Genomic DNA, 17,873 nt, shown 5'->3' on the forward strand with positions numbered 1-17,873 from the left:
TCTTGCCATATCAAGAGTTGCTTCAAAAGGAATTCTGCTCCCTTTTTCTGGCCAATACAGATGAGCTTGTTCCACCAAGGCAAAGCGGGCAAGGATACTTCTCCAAGTATTTCCTGGTTCAAAGAAAACAGGGGAACTCCATCCCATCCTAGAATTAAGGGTCTTGGACAAATTAATCAAAAGAGAAAAGTTAAAGAAGGTTTTCCTGGGCACTTTAATTCCTTTTCTTCAAAAAAGGAGACGGGCTTTGCACTTTTGATCTAAAGGATGTTTACACTCACATAGAGATTTTCTCCTGCCACAAGAAATATTTCAGATTCATGATGGGAGACTGTCACCTTCAGTGTTTTTGTCATAATATTTGGCATTCCCTGGAAAAATAAAATTTGTACTGAAAATAGAGCCTTATAAATGAAAAGGGAGATTAAAAGAGTAATGGAATGCAAGAAGGGTTGCGATAAGCACAAAAGATCCTTAGTTGCAAAGAAATGAGGGGGGGAAACGAGGTTAATTGGGGTCTATGTTGTTGCAAAAAGAAGCAAATTGGGCAGATTAGGGCTTCACGGTCTTAATCTTATCTGCCATCAGATTCTGTTTGCCAGGCATAACTCATGCTAGCCTATTAGTTTATTATTTGCATGTATAATAAAATTCATAATGTTAAGAAAAAAATGAAAAATAAATCTTTGCAGGCCATAGCTTACTGTTCATTAATGGTCCGTGTGGATCAAAGAAATTGTGTTTTATGGCAATACTGTGGAGGAAGTAGAGATGAGGACCATGTCAGATTTCAAGAAAACATGGGACAAGCACAGAGCATCTCTGAGAGAGAGGAAGAGGCTATAAAGCTCAATCAGAGTTATGGATGGGCAGACTGGTCGGGCTGTATGGCCGGTTATCATGTTCTATGTTTCTATGATATGATCAGACATTTAAATTCCCAAAAGATATTAATGAACAAGAATCAAATCTTTTTCAGTGGAAAGAAAATTCTAAAACTAGGCATCATAATAAGAAACTCTAAGGGAGTAGGCTCAGAAATAATATGAAGTATTTTTCCATGGGGAGGATGGTGGATCGCTTCCCAATGAGATGGTAGGGGGTAAAAATGGTAACAAAATTAAAAAAAAACCAGTGGGATAAGACAGAGAATCCCTGGAGAGAGAGGATGATAATGAAGCACGAGGTAATCTGCATGGAGCTGCAATTCAACCCATAACAGCAGTTGTATGACTGCATTGGGGTAAATCACACGGAGTGGCTGTTATAGCCACTGGAAAGACTGGATGGACCATTTATCATGTTACCATGTTATTATATTACTATGTTCTACTCACCAAATGCACAAACTGCTCATCATGTGATATTTATCTACAATAATTGAAAGGGAAAAACAGAATCGCCCAAATTTTAAGAGCCTTGCGCACGTAAAAATCAGATGTTACGCGTGTGGCTGAGCCCAGCCCACACTGCGTACATTTTTGAAAGGGCCCGGCCATGCACATAACCCCCATTATGTGCAGAAGTGCCAGGCCAAGTAAAAGGGGCTGGCCTGCAGCGTGGTCTGGGTGGGGACGGGTGGTGCGGGCGGCGGGCCGGGACAACGCCATTAGACACTGTCCTAGGGACGTGCATGCCGGCAGCCAGCCAGTGTGCAGAAGACACTTATTCTCCAGAGGAGCAATATGTATTAAAATAAAAAATTTGGGGCTAGGTAGGGTTAGGTTAGGGGTCAGGGAGGAGAGGGCAAGAGGGAAGAAGGATAGGGTTAGAAGTAGGGAAGTTCCCTCTCAGTCCGCTCCTTAATTGAAGCGGTCTGGGAGGGAACTGGGAACCGGCCGATCGCGTCGCTGCACTTAGGTTGTAAAATTCCCTCCCAACCCTCCTTCCCCCCCCCGAACGTGTGAATCGTTAAAATCTAGTGCACATGTGTGCGCGGATATCACATTTTAGAATATGCACGTGCCGACACGCGTATGCTATAAAATGATCGCGTCCATGTGAGCGTGCCGGGAACCGCGTGCACATGGACGCACATGCACATCTATTAAAATCTATCCTAATATGTGGGGGAGTGTAAATGGTTAATCATATTCCTTTCCAGTTTCATATATAATACATTATTGTGTCCAAACAGCATAAATGAACATTTGAAGAATTTTAAAAATATTTTCCAGCAGTCTTATGAATAGAATCTTACTTGAAAAAATGATTGACAGGACAGAAGTCTACAGTAATTAACTTAGGTAAAACATTTAGAGCAGAGAATTAAAAAGAATAGCATAGCTTTTACAATTATATGCAATTTCAAAAAATGAACTGCCTTTTTAGATTCATTTTCAGAGCAATATGATGTAATATCCAGCTGAATCTTGAAGCTGTTAATAGAAAGGTGAAACAGGAGATAATGTTACTTTTGTTTATGCACTTGGTAGTTGAACACACATCATGGCCCTTTGTGTACTTGCTTTTTAATATGTAGTTTTTAAAGTCATATTGGCACATATACTTCTAAAATTGCACACACCAGGAAAAATAAATCCACATATAGTTAACAATCTTTGCCCAGAGTCATTCTTTCATTTAAGATTTGCTGTGTTGTATAATCCAATGTATCATAATTAGCAAAGTATTTTGGTGCATATAAATTGTAAATTGCTAGTCAATTTGAATTTAGAGTTAAGTAATAATGCCTAATGGATAGGATATTTACTGTTTTGTTGTTTGTTTGTTTGGTGGTGGTGGTGGGTGGGGGGATCTAAATAGTACTGCAGTTACAACCCTATACATCTTGTTGGGGCAGACTGAATGGGCCACTCTGGCCTTTATCTGCCATCTTTTATTATATTACTCTGTTATTATGCTGTTATGTTTACTTTTGGTACTGCAGTTTCAGCCTGAATGAATTGGAGCCAGCATCCACTGAGCTGTCATTTACAACTAATTTACTCCAGTATAGTTCAACCAGCCTGGTAAGACACCTAGGTGTCACTGTTGTGCAATGACTGAGAATCCCTCTCTTAAGAGTCTTAAAACATTTCCTTTGCATTATCCCCAATCAGTCTGAGGAGCAGAAGCCAGGTTCAGAAATTTAACCAATGTCTCCTGCACTGAACCACCAGGCTGGTCCAACATTTACTCTTAATATACACTAAAGGGCAAATTTTAAAAGCCCTGCGCACTTAAATCCAGCTGGATATACGCGCTCAGGGGACTTGCGCACCAGCGAACCTATGTTGCATAGGCCGCCAGCGTACACAAAGCCCCGGGACGCGTGTCGGGGGCGGCATGGCATTCGGGGGCATTCCGTGGGCAGGGCCGTGGGTGTGGTGCCAGCCCGGGGGCATTCTGGGGGCGTGGCCGAGGCCTCCGAACCAGCCCCAGGGCCGTGGAATGGCGCACCGGCAAACGGCCGGCATGCGCAAGTTACGCCTGCCTCAGGCAGGCGTACATTTCTGAGCAAAGGTAGAGAGGGGGATTTAGTTAGGGCTGGGGGGTGGGTTAGGTAGGGGAAGGGAGGGGAAGGTGGGGGGGGGACGGCAAAAACGTTCCCTCCGAGGCCGCTCTGATTTCGGAGCGGCCTCAGAGGGAACGGAGGCAGGCTGCTCGGCTCGGCACGCACAGGTTGCACAATTATGCACCCCCCTACGCGCACTGACCCTGGATTTTATAACATGCGTGTGGCAGCGCTCACATTTTATAAAATTGGGTGTAGATTTGTTCGCGCCGGGTTGCACGAACAAATCTACGCCCACGCATAACTTTAAAAATCTACCCCTTAATCTTACCAAACTTTCAGTGAAAAAACACGTCAAGAAAGTAGTGAAGGCAGGTTATTATAAATTATGAACTCTGAGTAGGCTGAAACCTTTTCTGGAACCAGATGATTTTCACTTAATCCTGAAAACACTACTTTTCTCAAGCACTGACTATTACTAAGATTAGCAAATAGCACTATTAGGCCCTTGCAGCTTCTCCAAAATTCAGCCACGAGAATGCTAACAGACACACAAAAATATGACCATATCACACCAGTTTTATGGAGGCTCCACTGGTTGTCCATCCACTTTAGGGTACAATATAAAACTCTGACAATGGTACATAAAATAGTTCATAATCCAGAAACAACATGGTTCAGCACGAGCCTTCATTTTTATACACCACAACGAAGCTTCTTCAGCCAACTGTGGCTTGCTGCCCATACCAAGTATTGAGCAAGAGAATTTTGCAATAGACCGTTTTCAGTAGCTGAGCATTTAAAAAAATTGTTAAATCCCTAATTGTTCAAACAAGCATTTGACAGATAAAATTCTTCTTAAAATACCTTTCTGAAGCTGTTGATTTGCACACATTGATGGGGAGTAACCTGGATTTAAAGTTAAATTAATAACTGAAAAGTGAATTAAAAATTTTCCAAAAACTTGTAACTGTATTTTAATTGTTTAAAGTTGCTGCCATTGCACTCTGAATGTGTTGCTGATAGTGTGTCGTCTGTTTTTAGCTATGTAAGTAATGTTTGTGAACAATCTTGATTTCTGATAAAGCGGTACATAATTGAAATAAATAAATATCATCTCTATAATATTCAAAGCCTTTGACCTTTAATCTAGATGGGGCATTAGCTGGTAATAATCAATGTCCTGACTATCAGGGTAGTTTCTGTTGTAAGCTAAAGTTTATTGGTTATGGGGGAGGGCGGGCTTTCACAATTTTTAAAAAATATTTTCTAAACAGCAATACATGAATATCCCAAACAGTTACATAGTAACATAGAAGCAACAGCAGAAAAGGTCCATCTAATCTGCCCAGCAAGCTACTTATGGTAGTATCTGCCGCACTGTGCAGGTTACCCCCAGGTTTCTCTTAAGGGTGCTGCTCTGTGCAGTTATCCCTAAGCCTTATGCTTCACGTGCTTTGCTTATGGTCTTTGCTGTAGAAGGAATCCTGTGTTTTTTCCCTTATGTCTACGCATCAATACCTCAGACCGTAAAAATGTCAGGGCTCTTGTTGGTTGTCTCTGAATCCAATTCCTCTTTCCCGTCACCTGCACCCCCCTTCCTTCGAAGCAGAGAGCGATATTGCAGTTACATAAAAAGCATCAAGGCTTATTGGTTAAGGTTAGTAACTGCATCAAGGCTTCTGTTAAGGTTAGTAACTGCTGCTCGGTGCAGGTTATCCCTATGCTGATCAGTTCCCTAGACCTTAAAAGTCAGGGCCCTTGGTTGATGTCTGAATCTAGTTGCCCTTTTCCCCTGCCGTTGAAGCAGAGACCAATGTTGGAGTTGCATCAAAAGTATCAAAGCTTATTGGTTGAATCAATGAAACAGGGCACTTCAAGGGGATTAACAGCTGCTTTTCCAACCAATCAGATTATTCAATGTACAACTGGCATTATAATTTGCTTGTAATATTGTTTAACTGTTCCTACCAATTTTTTATAAAATCCACAAATTTCTGAACCATTTTGAAAATCTAAATTTCAGCGTAGTAGTATTCATGCCCATTGCCATGAATGTATTCAGCATTTTCTAGGGTAACGGTATTTAAGCTCCTATAGCATTTCTGACAATTGCAAGGCCTTGTTTCCATGGTGCTGGTGGCACAGTGCAGTGACTTAGTATAACTGAATGCAATAATGAAAAAAGAAGCAGAAAACAAGCCTTTCCATTAGACTGGTTACACTTTGAGGATAGATTTTATTTAACGTATAGTGAGAATTGTATTAGATTTTCCCTGAAAGCCACTGACCCTATATCATGTTTGGAAGGTTCTGATTGTTGCAATTTTTTGTACAAACACAGAATTCTTTAACAACTAATGGTTACTGCTTGCCAGCAAAAACACCTGAAGTCAAGTCAATGACAATAAAAATTGTTTCTGTTATTGAATGTCACCAAATTCCCTTGGTAAAATTTCATTGTTTTATTATGTTTTGTTGAATACTTGACATTTCAGCTTTTAAAACTATATAATCTACAATAGAATTAAATTTTTTATTTTCCTTTCTCACATCTGCTAAATACTATGAATAAATAGTGGCCTATTTTAGTGTGCATGTTAAGATGATTTTGCATCAACACAACACAAATATCCCCAGTCGTATTTCAATTGATTAATCGTACCTAAAAGTTCTTCCACCACTTTATATCTTATTCCTTAACTTTTTTATTTTTTATTATTTTCTATTATTATTTTTCTGTTTTTTGTAAGACCTTCAAGTATCCAGAATGTATCATTCACATCCTGCCTTTACTCATAAGTCCAAATTTATTTCATGTATACTCTTATTATTTTAAAAAAGAAAGCTTAACCCAAACCTTGGGAGCTCACAACTTCTTTTTATTGTCACTAATTCACTTAAATATATTTGACAGGATGTTTATCGAAGGTCCCTACTAGAGCAGTCTTTACCCCAACCACATATTTGCAAAGACAGTCGCTGTTACAAAACACTTATCTGCGAATAAACATCAATGCCCCGACATGGATCCACGTTTCGACATCTGCATCAGAGGGTCTTTCTTTCTTCTTTCAAATTTCTTCTCAAATTAAGCCCATAAGACCACTTGCTAAAGTCCAAATTTTCAAACACCGGCATGCGCAAAAACCAGGAAATACACGGGTGGCCAGGACGTGTGCGCGTCAAGCGCTTTTTTAAAAACAGCCCAGCCACGTGCATATCTCCCAATATGCGCAGAAGTGCCGGGCTTGGTAAAAGGGATGAGGCGGGGGGCTGAGTGGGGCGGGATGTGGGCTGACTGGGACAGCGGCAATTAGGCCCTGTCCCCGGGGATGCACGCTAGCAGACGGCCGGCACACGGAACTTGCTGCTGCTCGATGGAGCATGTAAGTTCTGAAACAAAAAAATTTAGAGCAGTTAGGGTAAGTTTAGGGGTCGGGGAGAAGTAGGGAAAAGGGAGGAAGGCTAGGCAGGGGGATAGGAAAGTTCCCTCCCAGTCTGCTCCTTAATTGGAGTGGAATGAAAGGGAACTGGGAAAGGCCTAGTTTTGTCACCGTGCACATTTTTTTAAATCCCATCCCCTTGCACGCGTGAGATGACAGCCGCCCACACATGCGCACGCCAATATTAAAATTGGCATGCTCATGTACGCGCGGGTATCGTATTTTATAACATGCGCACGGTGATGCTAGCATGTTATAAAATTGGCGCGTATTTTAAAATCTACCCCTAAGTTTTTAGCCGGATAACTCAGGGGTGAGGAATGGGTGGATTGGGGAGGAATCAAGTTAGCCAGATAACTTATCCAGTTAACTCTGGTTGGGCCACAGTGCTGTCCTAAATTAGCTGGCGACTATAAAAACTCAGAAATAGCTGAAAACAAGAGACTTTCAAAATAATAAACATTCAGCTGTACAGGGAACTCAAAATGAAATGTGTATTCTTGCAACCGTCATATATGGCCACAGATTGCTTATGGCTTATAATGTCAAGCTCGTGGATCACTGGGCTTGTCTAATCATAGGTTGCTGAGAATAGCAGGTGCAGGCACTGAGTGAACCTTACTGATGCTTGCACTTATCTTATTCCACCAGAGAAGCGAGTAATACTTTAAATCCTGAAGTACATATTCCAAAACAGCGGTGTTTCGGAGGATCTAACTCCTTCCTCAGGGAACTTCAGGGAATGTATCTGTGTGGAAAAATAATAATAAGGAGTTCTACAACATTGCCTAACGGCTAATAGATCAACACTTGGCTCCAGACCAGAATATATAACTTACTGCGAAATGAAAAGTGGTCAGTCAAAAAGCTGGACAACGCTTGTTTGAAACGCTGCAAAAAATGCAAACTTGGTCATAGTTATCAGGCTTTTTTTGTGTTTAGCAAAAAACAGGCAAACAAAATCACTAGAAAACATCGTGTAGGAGACTAAAGCTGCAAAGCAGCGAATCTGAAAGTCACAGACACAAGTTGTTTCAGACGGTGCAGCTGAAAATGAAATGCCCAGAAACAGTACTTACGTGCACTATGGATGTGCAGCCTAACAGCGATTGATTCCGCTGAACTGACAGGGGAACGCGGGCTAAAGCGCCAGATTTAACGGGGAATCTACCGACTGAAGGAAATGACGTCTAAAATCCCAAAAAAGGTAATGTCCATATATGGGTAGTGACGTTGCTAGGGCTTTTCCCACCTTAATTGAAGTCCATAAATGGGCAATGATGTCATACTGGCGGCCATCTTGGAAAATTAATAGTTGAAAAAAACATAAGAGGGTAATGACGTTACTAGGAATGCCATAGTAGAAGGATTATTAGATCAGAGAGAACCATTCCACCTTTTCATTAAGCCCCAATGGTTCTGTGGAGCGTAGCCGGAAGATCCAATGGTTTTCTTTGTAATTCAACTGAGATAGTCGATCTCCCCCTCTCCAGTGGGGGGGGAATGTGTTCAAGAATGGTCCATCTGTAATCATCGAATAGATGTGCGTGTGAAATACTATGTTGTACCATGGGGGCTTTAATATCTTTATTATTAATTCTACTACGATGCTCTATTAATCTAATTCGGATTTTGCGCCGTGTGCGTCCTATGTAGATTTTATTGCAAGGACACTGTAATGCATAGATTACAAAATCAGTGTTGCAGTTGATTGCATATTTATGAATGATTTGAAAACCTGTTTGAGGATCTTTCCAACAAGGGCCCGTGATGGCTGAACTACAGCACGAGCATTTTCCGCAAACTGTTAATTCCCCTGATTGTGTGGCAGAACGGGCTCGAGGGGCTGCTCTGATGACCCTTTGTTTAATATTTAAGCCACGAGTGTATGCAAACATGGGAGGTTCATTAAAAGAAGTGTGTCTTGACCCTTACAAGTCAAGGCTATCAACTGGGCAGCCAGGGTAGAATAGTGTGGGATGAAATGACGATAGTAGTTGAGGAATCCCAAGAAGCGCTGGAGCGCCTTAAGGCCCACCGGCTGTGGCCAATCCCAGATTCCCTTTAGTTTGGCTGGATCCATGGAGAACCCTTGTCGAGAGATTATATAACCAAGAAAAGGTAGGCTGGATTTCTCGAACAGTCATTTGTCCAATTTCGCGAACAGATGGTTTTTATGAAGGCGCTGGAGAACGGTTCGAACGTCGTTGTGATGAGTGTCAAGGTCTTTGGAAAAGACGAGGATATCATCCGGGTAAGCCACGACTTTGGTGTACAGTAGATCTCTTAAGATTTGTTCATCATTCGTTGGAATACTGCGGGCGCGTTACAGAGGTCAAAGGGAATCACCAAGTATTCGTAGTGCCCGCCCTGGGTGTTAAAGGCAGTTTTCCAAATGTCATCGGGACAGATTCTTACCAGGTTATACACCCCGCGTAAGTCCAGTTTCGTAAATATGGAGGCACCATGGAGGCGATCAAATAATTTGTAAATTAATGGCAAGGGATATTTATCCTTATGGGTGATGGTGTTTAGGCCACAGTAGTCGATACACGGTCCAAGTGACCTGTCTTTCTTGGTCACAAAAAAGAATCCCGTCCCAGCGGGAGACATAGACAGATGAATGAATCCCTTCACGAGATTTTCCTGGATATATTTCGTTATAGCCTTCGTCTCGGCTGAGACAAAGGGTAGGTGCATCATCGAGTAGGCGTGGCTCCTGGAAGGAGGTCTATTGTACAATCAAACCTTCAGAGAGGTGGAAGGAGGTTGACCTTTTGCTTGGAGAACACGTCCTCAAAGGCTGCATACAGAGCAGGTATGCCAGAGGACGTAGTAGCCAGAGGGATCACAGGTGGCGGTATCACTTTTTGGAGACAGGACTGGTGGCAGGTGGGACACCAGTCCACCAGTTGCAATGAACCACAGTTGAATTGGGGGGAATACTTCTGTAGCCGAGGGAGTCCAAGAACTATGGGATGGATGGATTTCTCCAACACTAGTAACTTGAGTTCCTCAGTTTGTAAGGCTCCAGTATGTAACTGGACAGGTTCTGTAGACAAGGAAATTTGGCTGGGTAATGGCTCTCCGTAGATAGAAGCAATACATGGCAACATTTCAAGCGAGCGGGTCTTTATGCCTAAAAGCTGAACAAGGTTCTTGAGAATGAAATTACCTCCTCCTCAGGAGTCAACCAGAGCAAGAACCAGAAAGGACTGGGAATACCAGATAGGGTAACTGGTACAGATAACTGAGGGGCCATAGAGGTTGCACCCAAGTTCAGGGCCCCTACTGAACTCGGGCCATGGAGTTTCCTGGACGGATAGGACAAGTCTATAGATGGTGGCCAGGTCCTCCGCAATACAGACACAGACCAGTTTGCCTCAAGGTTGGTTTGTGAGAGTAGTTGGTTCAGGCCAGAGACAGCAGTCGATAGATGGCATAGTCCTATCCTGGAAGAAAGAACCAGTAAACACCAAGGATTCTTAATTTATTTAGAATCAGGATAGCCCGACTCAGGCCGAGTTTCGCTCAAAAGAGCTGCATCAGGGGCTAATAAAAACACATATAAAACATGTATAAACATATAAGTACATATAAAAACATTTAAAACCATTTAAGACGTATGAAGCCAAATATACCAACAAGAACTAAAATAATAAATAATAGATTAAAAAATAATAGACATACCATAATGTAGCCATATACTTAAAAACACACAAACCCCCCCCCCCCCCCCCAATAATTTACATTCTCTTTTTGTGTAAAAATGTATGAATTCAATCTATGAAGAAGTGTGATTGAATAGTCAAAATACCCCAAGAGTAACAAAAACATTGAATACATATAGCACAGGATGTCCAGGTACTGCATCCAGTAGATGGACTTCACTGTGTATGCTAAAAATCAAACAAAAAGCAGAATAATGAGTGTGTGTTTTCAATACAAAAAAAGCCACTACTTGATTTATATCATAGTTAGCTGCCTGAGAAAAACTGGCTGTGCGGTTCCATTCTCCCTGGCATATTTGAATATCATGTATGTTGCTTGAGTGATGGTAAGTGAGCTATTTGCCACTTATGTGTTTTTCTAGTTTTTTTTATATAAATAGTCATCGCTACTAAGGCATAAGTGAGTAATAACCACACTAGTGGCTTTTTTTTGTATTGAAAACACACACTCATTATTCTGCTTTTTGTTTGATTTTTAGTATACACAGTGAAGTCCATCTAATGGATGCAGTATCTGGGCATCCTGTGCTATAGGTATTCAATGTTTTTGTTACTCTTGAGGTATTTTGACTATTCAATCACACTTCTTCATAGATTGAATTCATACATTTTTACACAAAAAGAGAATGTAAATTATTGTATATTTTTTGTGTGTGTTTTTAAGTATATGGCGACATTACAGTATGTCTTTATTATTTTTTAATCTATTATTTATTATTATTTTAGTTCTTGTTGGTATATTTGGCTTCATACGTCTTAAATGGTTTTAAATGTATTTATATGTATTTATATGTTTATACATGTTTTATATGTGTTTTTATTAGCCCCTGATGCAGCTCTTTTGAGCGAAACTCGGCCTGAGTCGGGCTATCCTGATGCTAAATAAAGAATTAAGAATCCATGGTTTTACCGGTTCTTTCTTCTTGGTTGCTGCTGCAATATTGGACCGGTTTCCAGTGTGTTTTTTTGTAGTCCTATTCTAGACTGGGTATGGTACTGGAACTCGGGCGCCAATGGAACGGAAAGTAACTGGAGGTGCTCGAGCAAACATAGTCCGGAGCCTGGTGTGTCCATGTCCAGGGAATAGCTTAGGAGAGGCGTCAAAGACAGGCTTGGATGTGGGCTGGTGGCAAACAGAGGTCATGGCAAGCAATGAAGAATTCTGAACACGGAGAACTCTATAGTGTAGTCAATCAAGGCGATGGTCTGATCACGGAGAAGTCTGGCGTAGTCAAGCGTAGCAGAGGTCTGGGTCTGGAGATAGGCTGTAGCATAGTCCAACAAAGCAAAGTCGATATCTGTAGAGTCAGTCCAAACATAGACAGGGCAGGAACGACGAAGACAGGAACCAGGAACAACGAAGGTCAGGAACAAGGAATAGAGAGGATTCTCTATCAGCAACGAGTACGAGGAGTACGAGGAGACCTGTTGCAAAGGCAATGCTATGGAGTGAGGCACCCAAGTGAGACCTGGAGAGTCTGACATCAACATCCGGGGCCGCGGCCAGGTTCCTGCCACGGGCCCTTTAAAAGGATTAGCGATACACGCGCGTGCGCCTAGGGAGGGCTACAGCACGAACCACGCAGAAAGGCCCAACGAGCAATGGCATCTTGACTGGCAACACTGGGGACCATGGCAGAGCCGGAGGCACCGGGGGCGGCCCGAGGTTGGATCCGGCAGCCCACTGCCACCAGTGAGAAGGAACCAGGAGCTGGAGTCCGTGTAAGAAGGTGAGGGGGCCACGCCGCATGTCTGCCATGGATGGCACGCGTAAGAATATCTTGGAAGCAAGGTTCCTTTGAATCTTCCACCAGACTTTGAAGAGAGATTTGGTTTGTCCCGCATTTTTTTTAATAATAAATGCAAGTAAGAAAAATCATGTCAGGCATCTTATATAGCATATCTAAGTGAAATACAACTTATAGTGCTTGTACATGTAAGTATATAATAACAATACAAGCATGCACAGATAGGACTCATTTACTATACATAGGCTCCTCCCTTCCTTCTACACACACAAACATGTCAAGCAAGCTAAGATAAGGGCTTCTCCTGCAGGGCTGATACCTATTCCTGTACATTTGATTCTTGGACATTTAACCTGCCAGGTTCAGTTGCAGTCTTCTTCACAAGCGGGCAATGATAGAAATGTATGTGATAGCTATAGCATTAAAGCCCTCTTTATGCCCTGATCACAAGAGTGGAATCACAGAGGAATTTTAAAGGGCTATTATCCAGTTCTCACAACTAGTATGAATCATGGATTAAAGAATTTCTGTAAAGGTCTGTGAATGTATAGAAATTGAGATCAGATTTTCTACTCAGCTTGGTCTATATAAGCAAGATTCGTGTTTTAATGTACATAAATGTGGCTCTGAAGCAGCCTTTGTTTTGTCAACATTGTAAGAAATAATGGCTCAAGCTATAAGTTTAATTAGTGCCACATTAGACCAGGAATAACTTATTTGGTAGAAATGTGTGATTAGTGGCTCCTTTCACAGGCTGGTATCCATCAATCCTGCGCATCCAGATGTATAAATTAGGGTGTATACACATTGTTTTTCTTTTTTTTTTTCTTCAATTTTTGTGTCCCATTTGTTTGTTTTATTTTGTTTATTTCAATAAGTTATTTGGCTAACTCAACTCTGCTCTGCAATGCCCCAAAATGCCACTGACTTACCTGAATAAATTTTATCTGACTTTACAAAATAAAATGTATCCAGTGATGACTATATTCCAAAGCTGGCATTTATTTGGATAACTTAACAATTATCCAGATAAATGCCTTTGAATATTGACCTCATTGTGTTTAGAACTTCTGATTTTCAGTTATAACCAAAAACCCCCAGAATCAGATCTGTCTCATGAATGATGTCATCTGACTGCTGCTGCTGCTGCTGCTCATGTTTGGAAAGCAAGCAAAGCAGCAACGACGTCATCAGGCTGCTGCTGCTGCTAGCCATCCCCATTTGCCCAACTCTGGCAAGAATGTATATTGCTTTGACAATAGAAATAACATTGTCATGCTTGTGATATTTTTATTTTCCTAATTTGCTCCCCCTTCTTATATTTATCATGATTTGCAGAATGGAATTATTATTGTTGATAATTGTACATTTTTTTTCTTTCTGCAAATTTCAGTTTCATTATTTTTCTATTAAATGAAAATTTAATAAATATATAATTATAAAAAAAAAATTGTCATGCCAATAAATGTATCTGAATCTGAATGAAAGCAGGAAAGGGGGAAGGGAAGATGCAAGCAACAGCAAATTCCTTCAGCTGCTGTATACAGCAATTCCTTGAGGGAGCTGAAAATTGAGAGTCAGCAAACTCCCTCAGATGACCTCACTACCAACTGCTTCTCTCCAGCTGAGAGCAGGACTAGCTTCCTTCCTCAGGAAAGAGAGTGCTGAGGGAGTGAATTTTTAAAATTAGTTTATATTCCACTTTTCACTTTCAGGTACTGTAACAGTTCTCTGCCCCCCTGTGGGCTGTCAATTAAAGGGGATCATTTACTAAAGTTTTTTTTCCCCCATTCTGTATCTATGGGAAAAATACTTAGTAAATAACTCCCTAAATCTGTACCTGAGACCATGGAGGATAAAGTGACTTGCCCGAAGTCACACGGAGCTTTGAATCCTGGTTTATCTGACCGAGAGTGCTGGCAGGGAAGGAGAGTGGAGAGTGCTGGGACTTTTGGGTGTCTGTAAGGGCTGTGCTTGGATGAAGTGAGAGTTTTGGGGCTGTGGGGGACAGTTCTGGGAAGGAGGGTGGGAAAGTGGTGGGATTGTGCTAGACGTCATTCAGAGGGTCTGGGCTGTAGATGGCTTTTTTCCCATTTTGTTTTTCAGTGCTTTGACTATGAGAGCTGTGAGTGAATGCAGGGGCATTGCTGGGAGGGTAGAAGAGTGCTGGGGTTGTTGATTTATTCAGTAGTAGTAGTATTATTTTACATGAATTCAGTGAATTTTCAAAAAAGGCATGTAAAAGCTTGAAGAATGATTAAATTAAGCTTTATTGAATCAACTGAAAAATGTGCCTATAAATACTGTCTGTGCCATAAGAACACTGATAAACACCTATTTTTAGTATCTTTGAAAACATCTACTGCCCAAAAATATACACATTATAATTGATAAAAAAACCACCTAGAATCAGAGTCCCTAATTATGATATTATTAAAGGTTTAGAAAGCAATATTAATCCAATAAATGCTCCAATTTATGAATATATATATATTCATTTCTTCCAGATCCTCTGTAGTTCTGACAATAATTCCTCACACTGTCACGTTTATTTTTCTTAACTTGTACTGTGGTCTTTTACTACATCTGATCTATTCATACCTGTAAGATTTTTCAAACCTTCGTAACCTTATATGCAGACTGTACTAGAAATATTATAAGTTACTACCACATGTAATTTTGTAAATTGTCATGAATACATTTTTTGTCTAAATATATTTTTCAGTACTTACAGGTTTTCCTATCAATTTTACTGATCAATGTTACCAGAAGTATTCTTTGATTAATTATGTTTTTTCCTGCCCTGTAGCCTTAAAAAAAGGACGGTTTTGGATTACTCCAGACCCATATCACAAAGATGACAATATCCAGATTGGTCGTGAGGTAAAGATCTCCTGCCAGGTGGAGGCTATTCCTTCAGAGGAGCTCACATTTAGCTGGTTCAAAAATGGACGTCCATTACGAAGTTCGGAAAGAATGGTCATTACCCAGACAGATCCGGATGTTTCTCCTGGTACCACAAACCTGGATATTATAGACTTGAAATTTACTGACTTTGGTACCTACACATGTGTGGCATCTCTTAAGGGAGGAGGCATATCTGACATCAGTATTGATGTTAATATATCTAGCAGCACAGGTAAGATATTTATTTTTCTAAGTCAGGAGTTACTATTCATACTTTGTTAGAAGGTACCCTAGATTTTAGAGATCTAAAATTGTAGGTCTATACCTAGTGAAAATAAAGTAGTAATAAATGCATTGGCATAAATTTAAATTAAGGGCACCCAAGTGACAATATTTCAAAAGGCTCCCAGAGCAAGCGAGGGGAGTCTGACTCATACGATCCAGGAGCAGCTACAAGTGGGATCTCTTCTTTCTTGCCCTCACCCCCATACTGTAGAAACTGCTTGGGTGGCATTTATACCACTGACTAAATCTATTTTGGTGAAATATGTTTTATAATTTAAATTCCAGAAGAAACACTTTATATGCACTATTATATAAGCACAGTTATTCAGATTGTAATATTACCATTATAAAAAGGCATCTAAGGATAATTTAGTAGTTTACATATTGCCTATTTGATTGATATTGTCTCTAAGGGCCTCATTTTCTAAAGTATCACAGGCCTGCGATACTTTAGAAGATGAGGGGCGGGGGGGCCAAAACGGCGGGAGGGCCTGTGCTAGCTGGCAGCGATCGCACTGTCGCGGTGCGATCACTGCCGGTTTCGCACCCAATAGCGCCACCATAGGAGGTGTAGCTATTGGGAGCGAAAGCTGCCGCGAAAAGGCATCTACCTTTTCGCTGTCCGCAGCGTCGGCGCAGAGTCGGCCCCGGTGATGCCCCGACTCCTCCTCTTCCGGGGCCTACTCCGCCCCGACTCCACCCCCATCCTGGTATCGCACGCGATAAGGGACTTTTCGTGTGCGAAAGGTCCCTTGTTGCGTGCGAGCGGCGTGGAAAATGAGGCCCTAAGTGTGATACATGTATTTCTCCTTATTTGTACAATGTGGATTTGATTTTCAAAAAAAGTTACTAATCTCTTTGAGAACTAGGCTTAAGCAGTTGGCCACGTTGTGCACTTGTTTATTTTCTTACTTATGTTTTACTAAATATTCAGTTTTGTTAGTGAATTCTACTCAATTTTGAAATAGTACATGTATCAAAAATACAGCATGTGCACAGATGACTAAGATAAATGCTTCACTTACTGTACTGTATGAGTATTTGTTTTGCTCACTTTAGAAAATGGAGTTCTTTTGAGTTCACATTCCTTGAGATTATTTATTCTTTATGGAGCTTTTTATAGTGAGTAAATTAGAAAAAGGTCAATAAGAAACACATTTCTTATCATGTTAAGCTTTTTCCAAAACTCCATATTCTACTTACTAGTAGTAAACTCACCCGCTTTGGACACTTCTTTGTGTCATAGACAGATTGTTGAATTTTTCTAAATGAACAAAATCTGTAGCTTTGGTGAAAATGTGGCAAGTTTTTTACAATATAAAAAAGAATTGAAGAAATTGTTTCAGTGGAAGCTATTCTAGCAACTGTTATGAACATGGGTAGTAACGCTGCAGTGATGTCAGTTAGAGAATACTCGACATGGTCCAGAGAATCTCTTCATCCTTACTCTGGTGATAAGAAGACCCAATATGGGCAGTAAGATACCCTCCCCACAGCCCCAGGAAAGAAAAGTACCAATTTGGATAATAGGTCCCCTCCCCATATCCCTGAAGAAAAGCAGACCTGGCTCGTGCCAATTAATTCATTTCCCAGAAATGTTCACAGTTTTACTTTCCTAAGGTACTATTCAGTAGATGTATCATTCATATCAAAATGTTCTGTAGGGAAACATTCTTAATGGTATTCAGAACTCTTTCCAGAATCTCATTCATCTTTATACTATATTTTCCCCTAAACAATAGAAGTTTAGGGGAAAATATTACAGAATAATGTGAAGTTGGAAGGAGAGATTTAAAAGAAACAGAAAAAAAAAATTCTTCACAGAAAGGGTAGATGCTTAGGTAGCACACAGACATCAAACATAGCCATTCTTGGCCTAGGCTGGGTTCCTGCCTGCTCCCCAGGGATATCTAACCCTTCTAGGCCCTGATTTCTTATACTCTGGTGAGGGGCTCCTTCCTTCACTCAGGATTCCTTGTGGGTCTGATCTTAAGGAGGAATGAGAGAGACAGATGTGCCCATTTCCTTAAGGTAGTCTGAGGGAGTTTCCTATAGACTTCCTCATACATACCAACCAGAAAAATCTCAAGTACCAAATGCTGAACTTCATTATAGAGCCTGCAAAAGAATTAATAAACTCTTCCCCAATAAATCCAAAATTTTCCTCATACAGAGCCATATTTTTCAATCTTACCCCTCAAGGAATAAGCAAGTTTTTTGAGAATCACATTTTTTACTAATTGCTTTTTCCATTGGGATAAACAAGGAACACTTTTCTAAAACAAGGCAATGGTATTTT

At 40.8% G+C, this 17,873-nt stretch overlaps 1 protein-coding gene across 1 annotated transcript in view; it reads left to right on the forward strand.

Annotated features, from left to right (window-relative positions):
• MDGA2 (MAM domain containing glycosylphosphatidylinositol anchor 2) overlaps positions 1–17,873 on the forward strand; it is a 1,648,575-nt gene that overhangs the window by 994,373 nt on the left and 636,329 nt on the right. Inside the window, exon 7 of the mRNA XM_029598388.1 lies at positions 15,192–15,521. Coding sequence (XP_029454248.1) covers positions 15,192–15,521 — 330 coding nt within the window. The remainder of the gene's footprint in view (positions 1–15,191; positions 15,522–17,873) is intronic.

Source organism: Rhinatrema bivittatum, chromosome 4 (assembly GCF_901001135.1).
Source record: "Rhinatrema bivittatum chromosome 4, aRhiBiv1.1, whole genome shotgun sequence".
Classification (NCBI taxonomy): Eukaryota; Metazoa; Chordata; class Amphibia; order Gymnophiona; family Rhinatrematidae; genus Rhinatrema; species Rhinatrema bivittatum.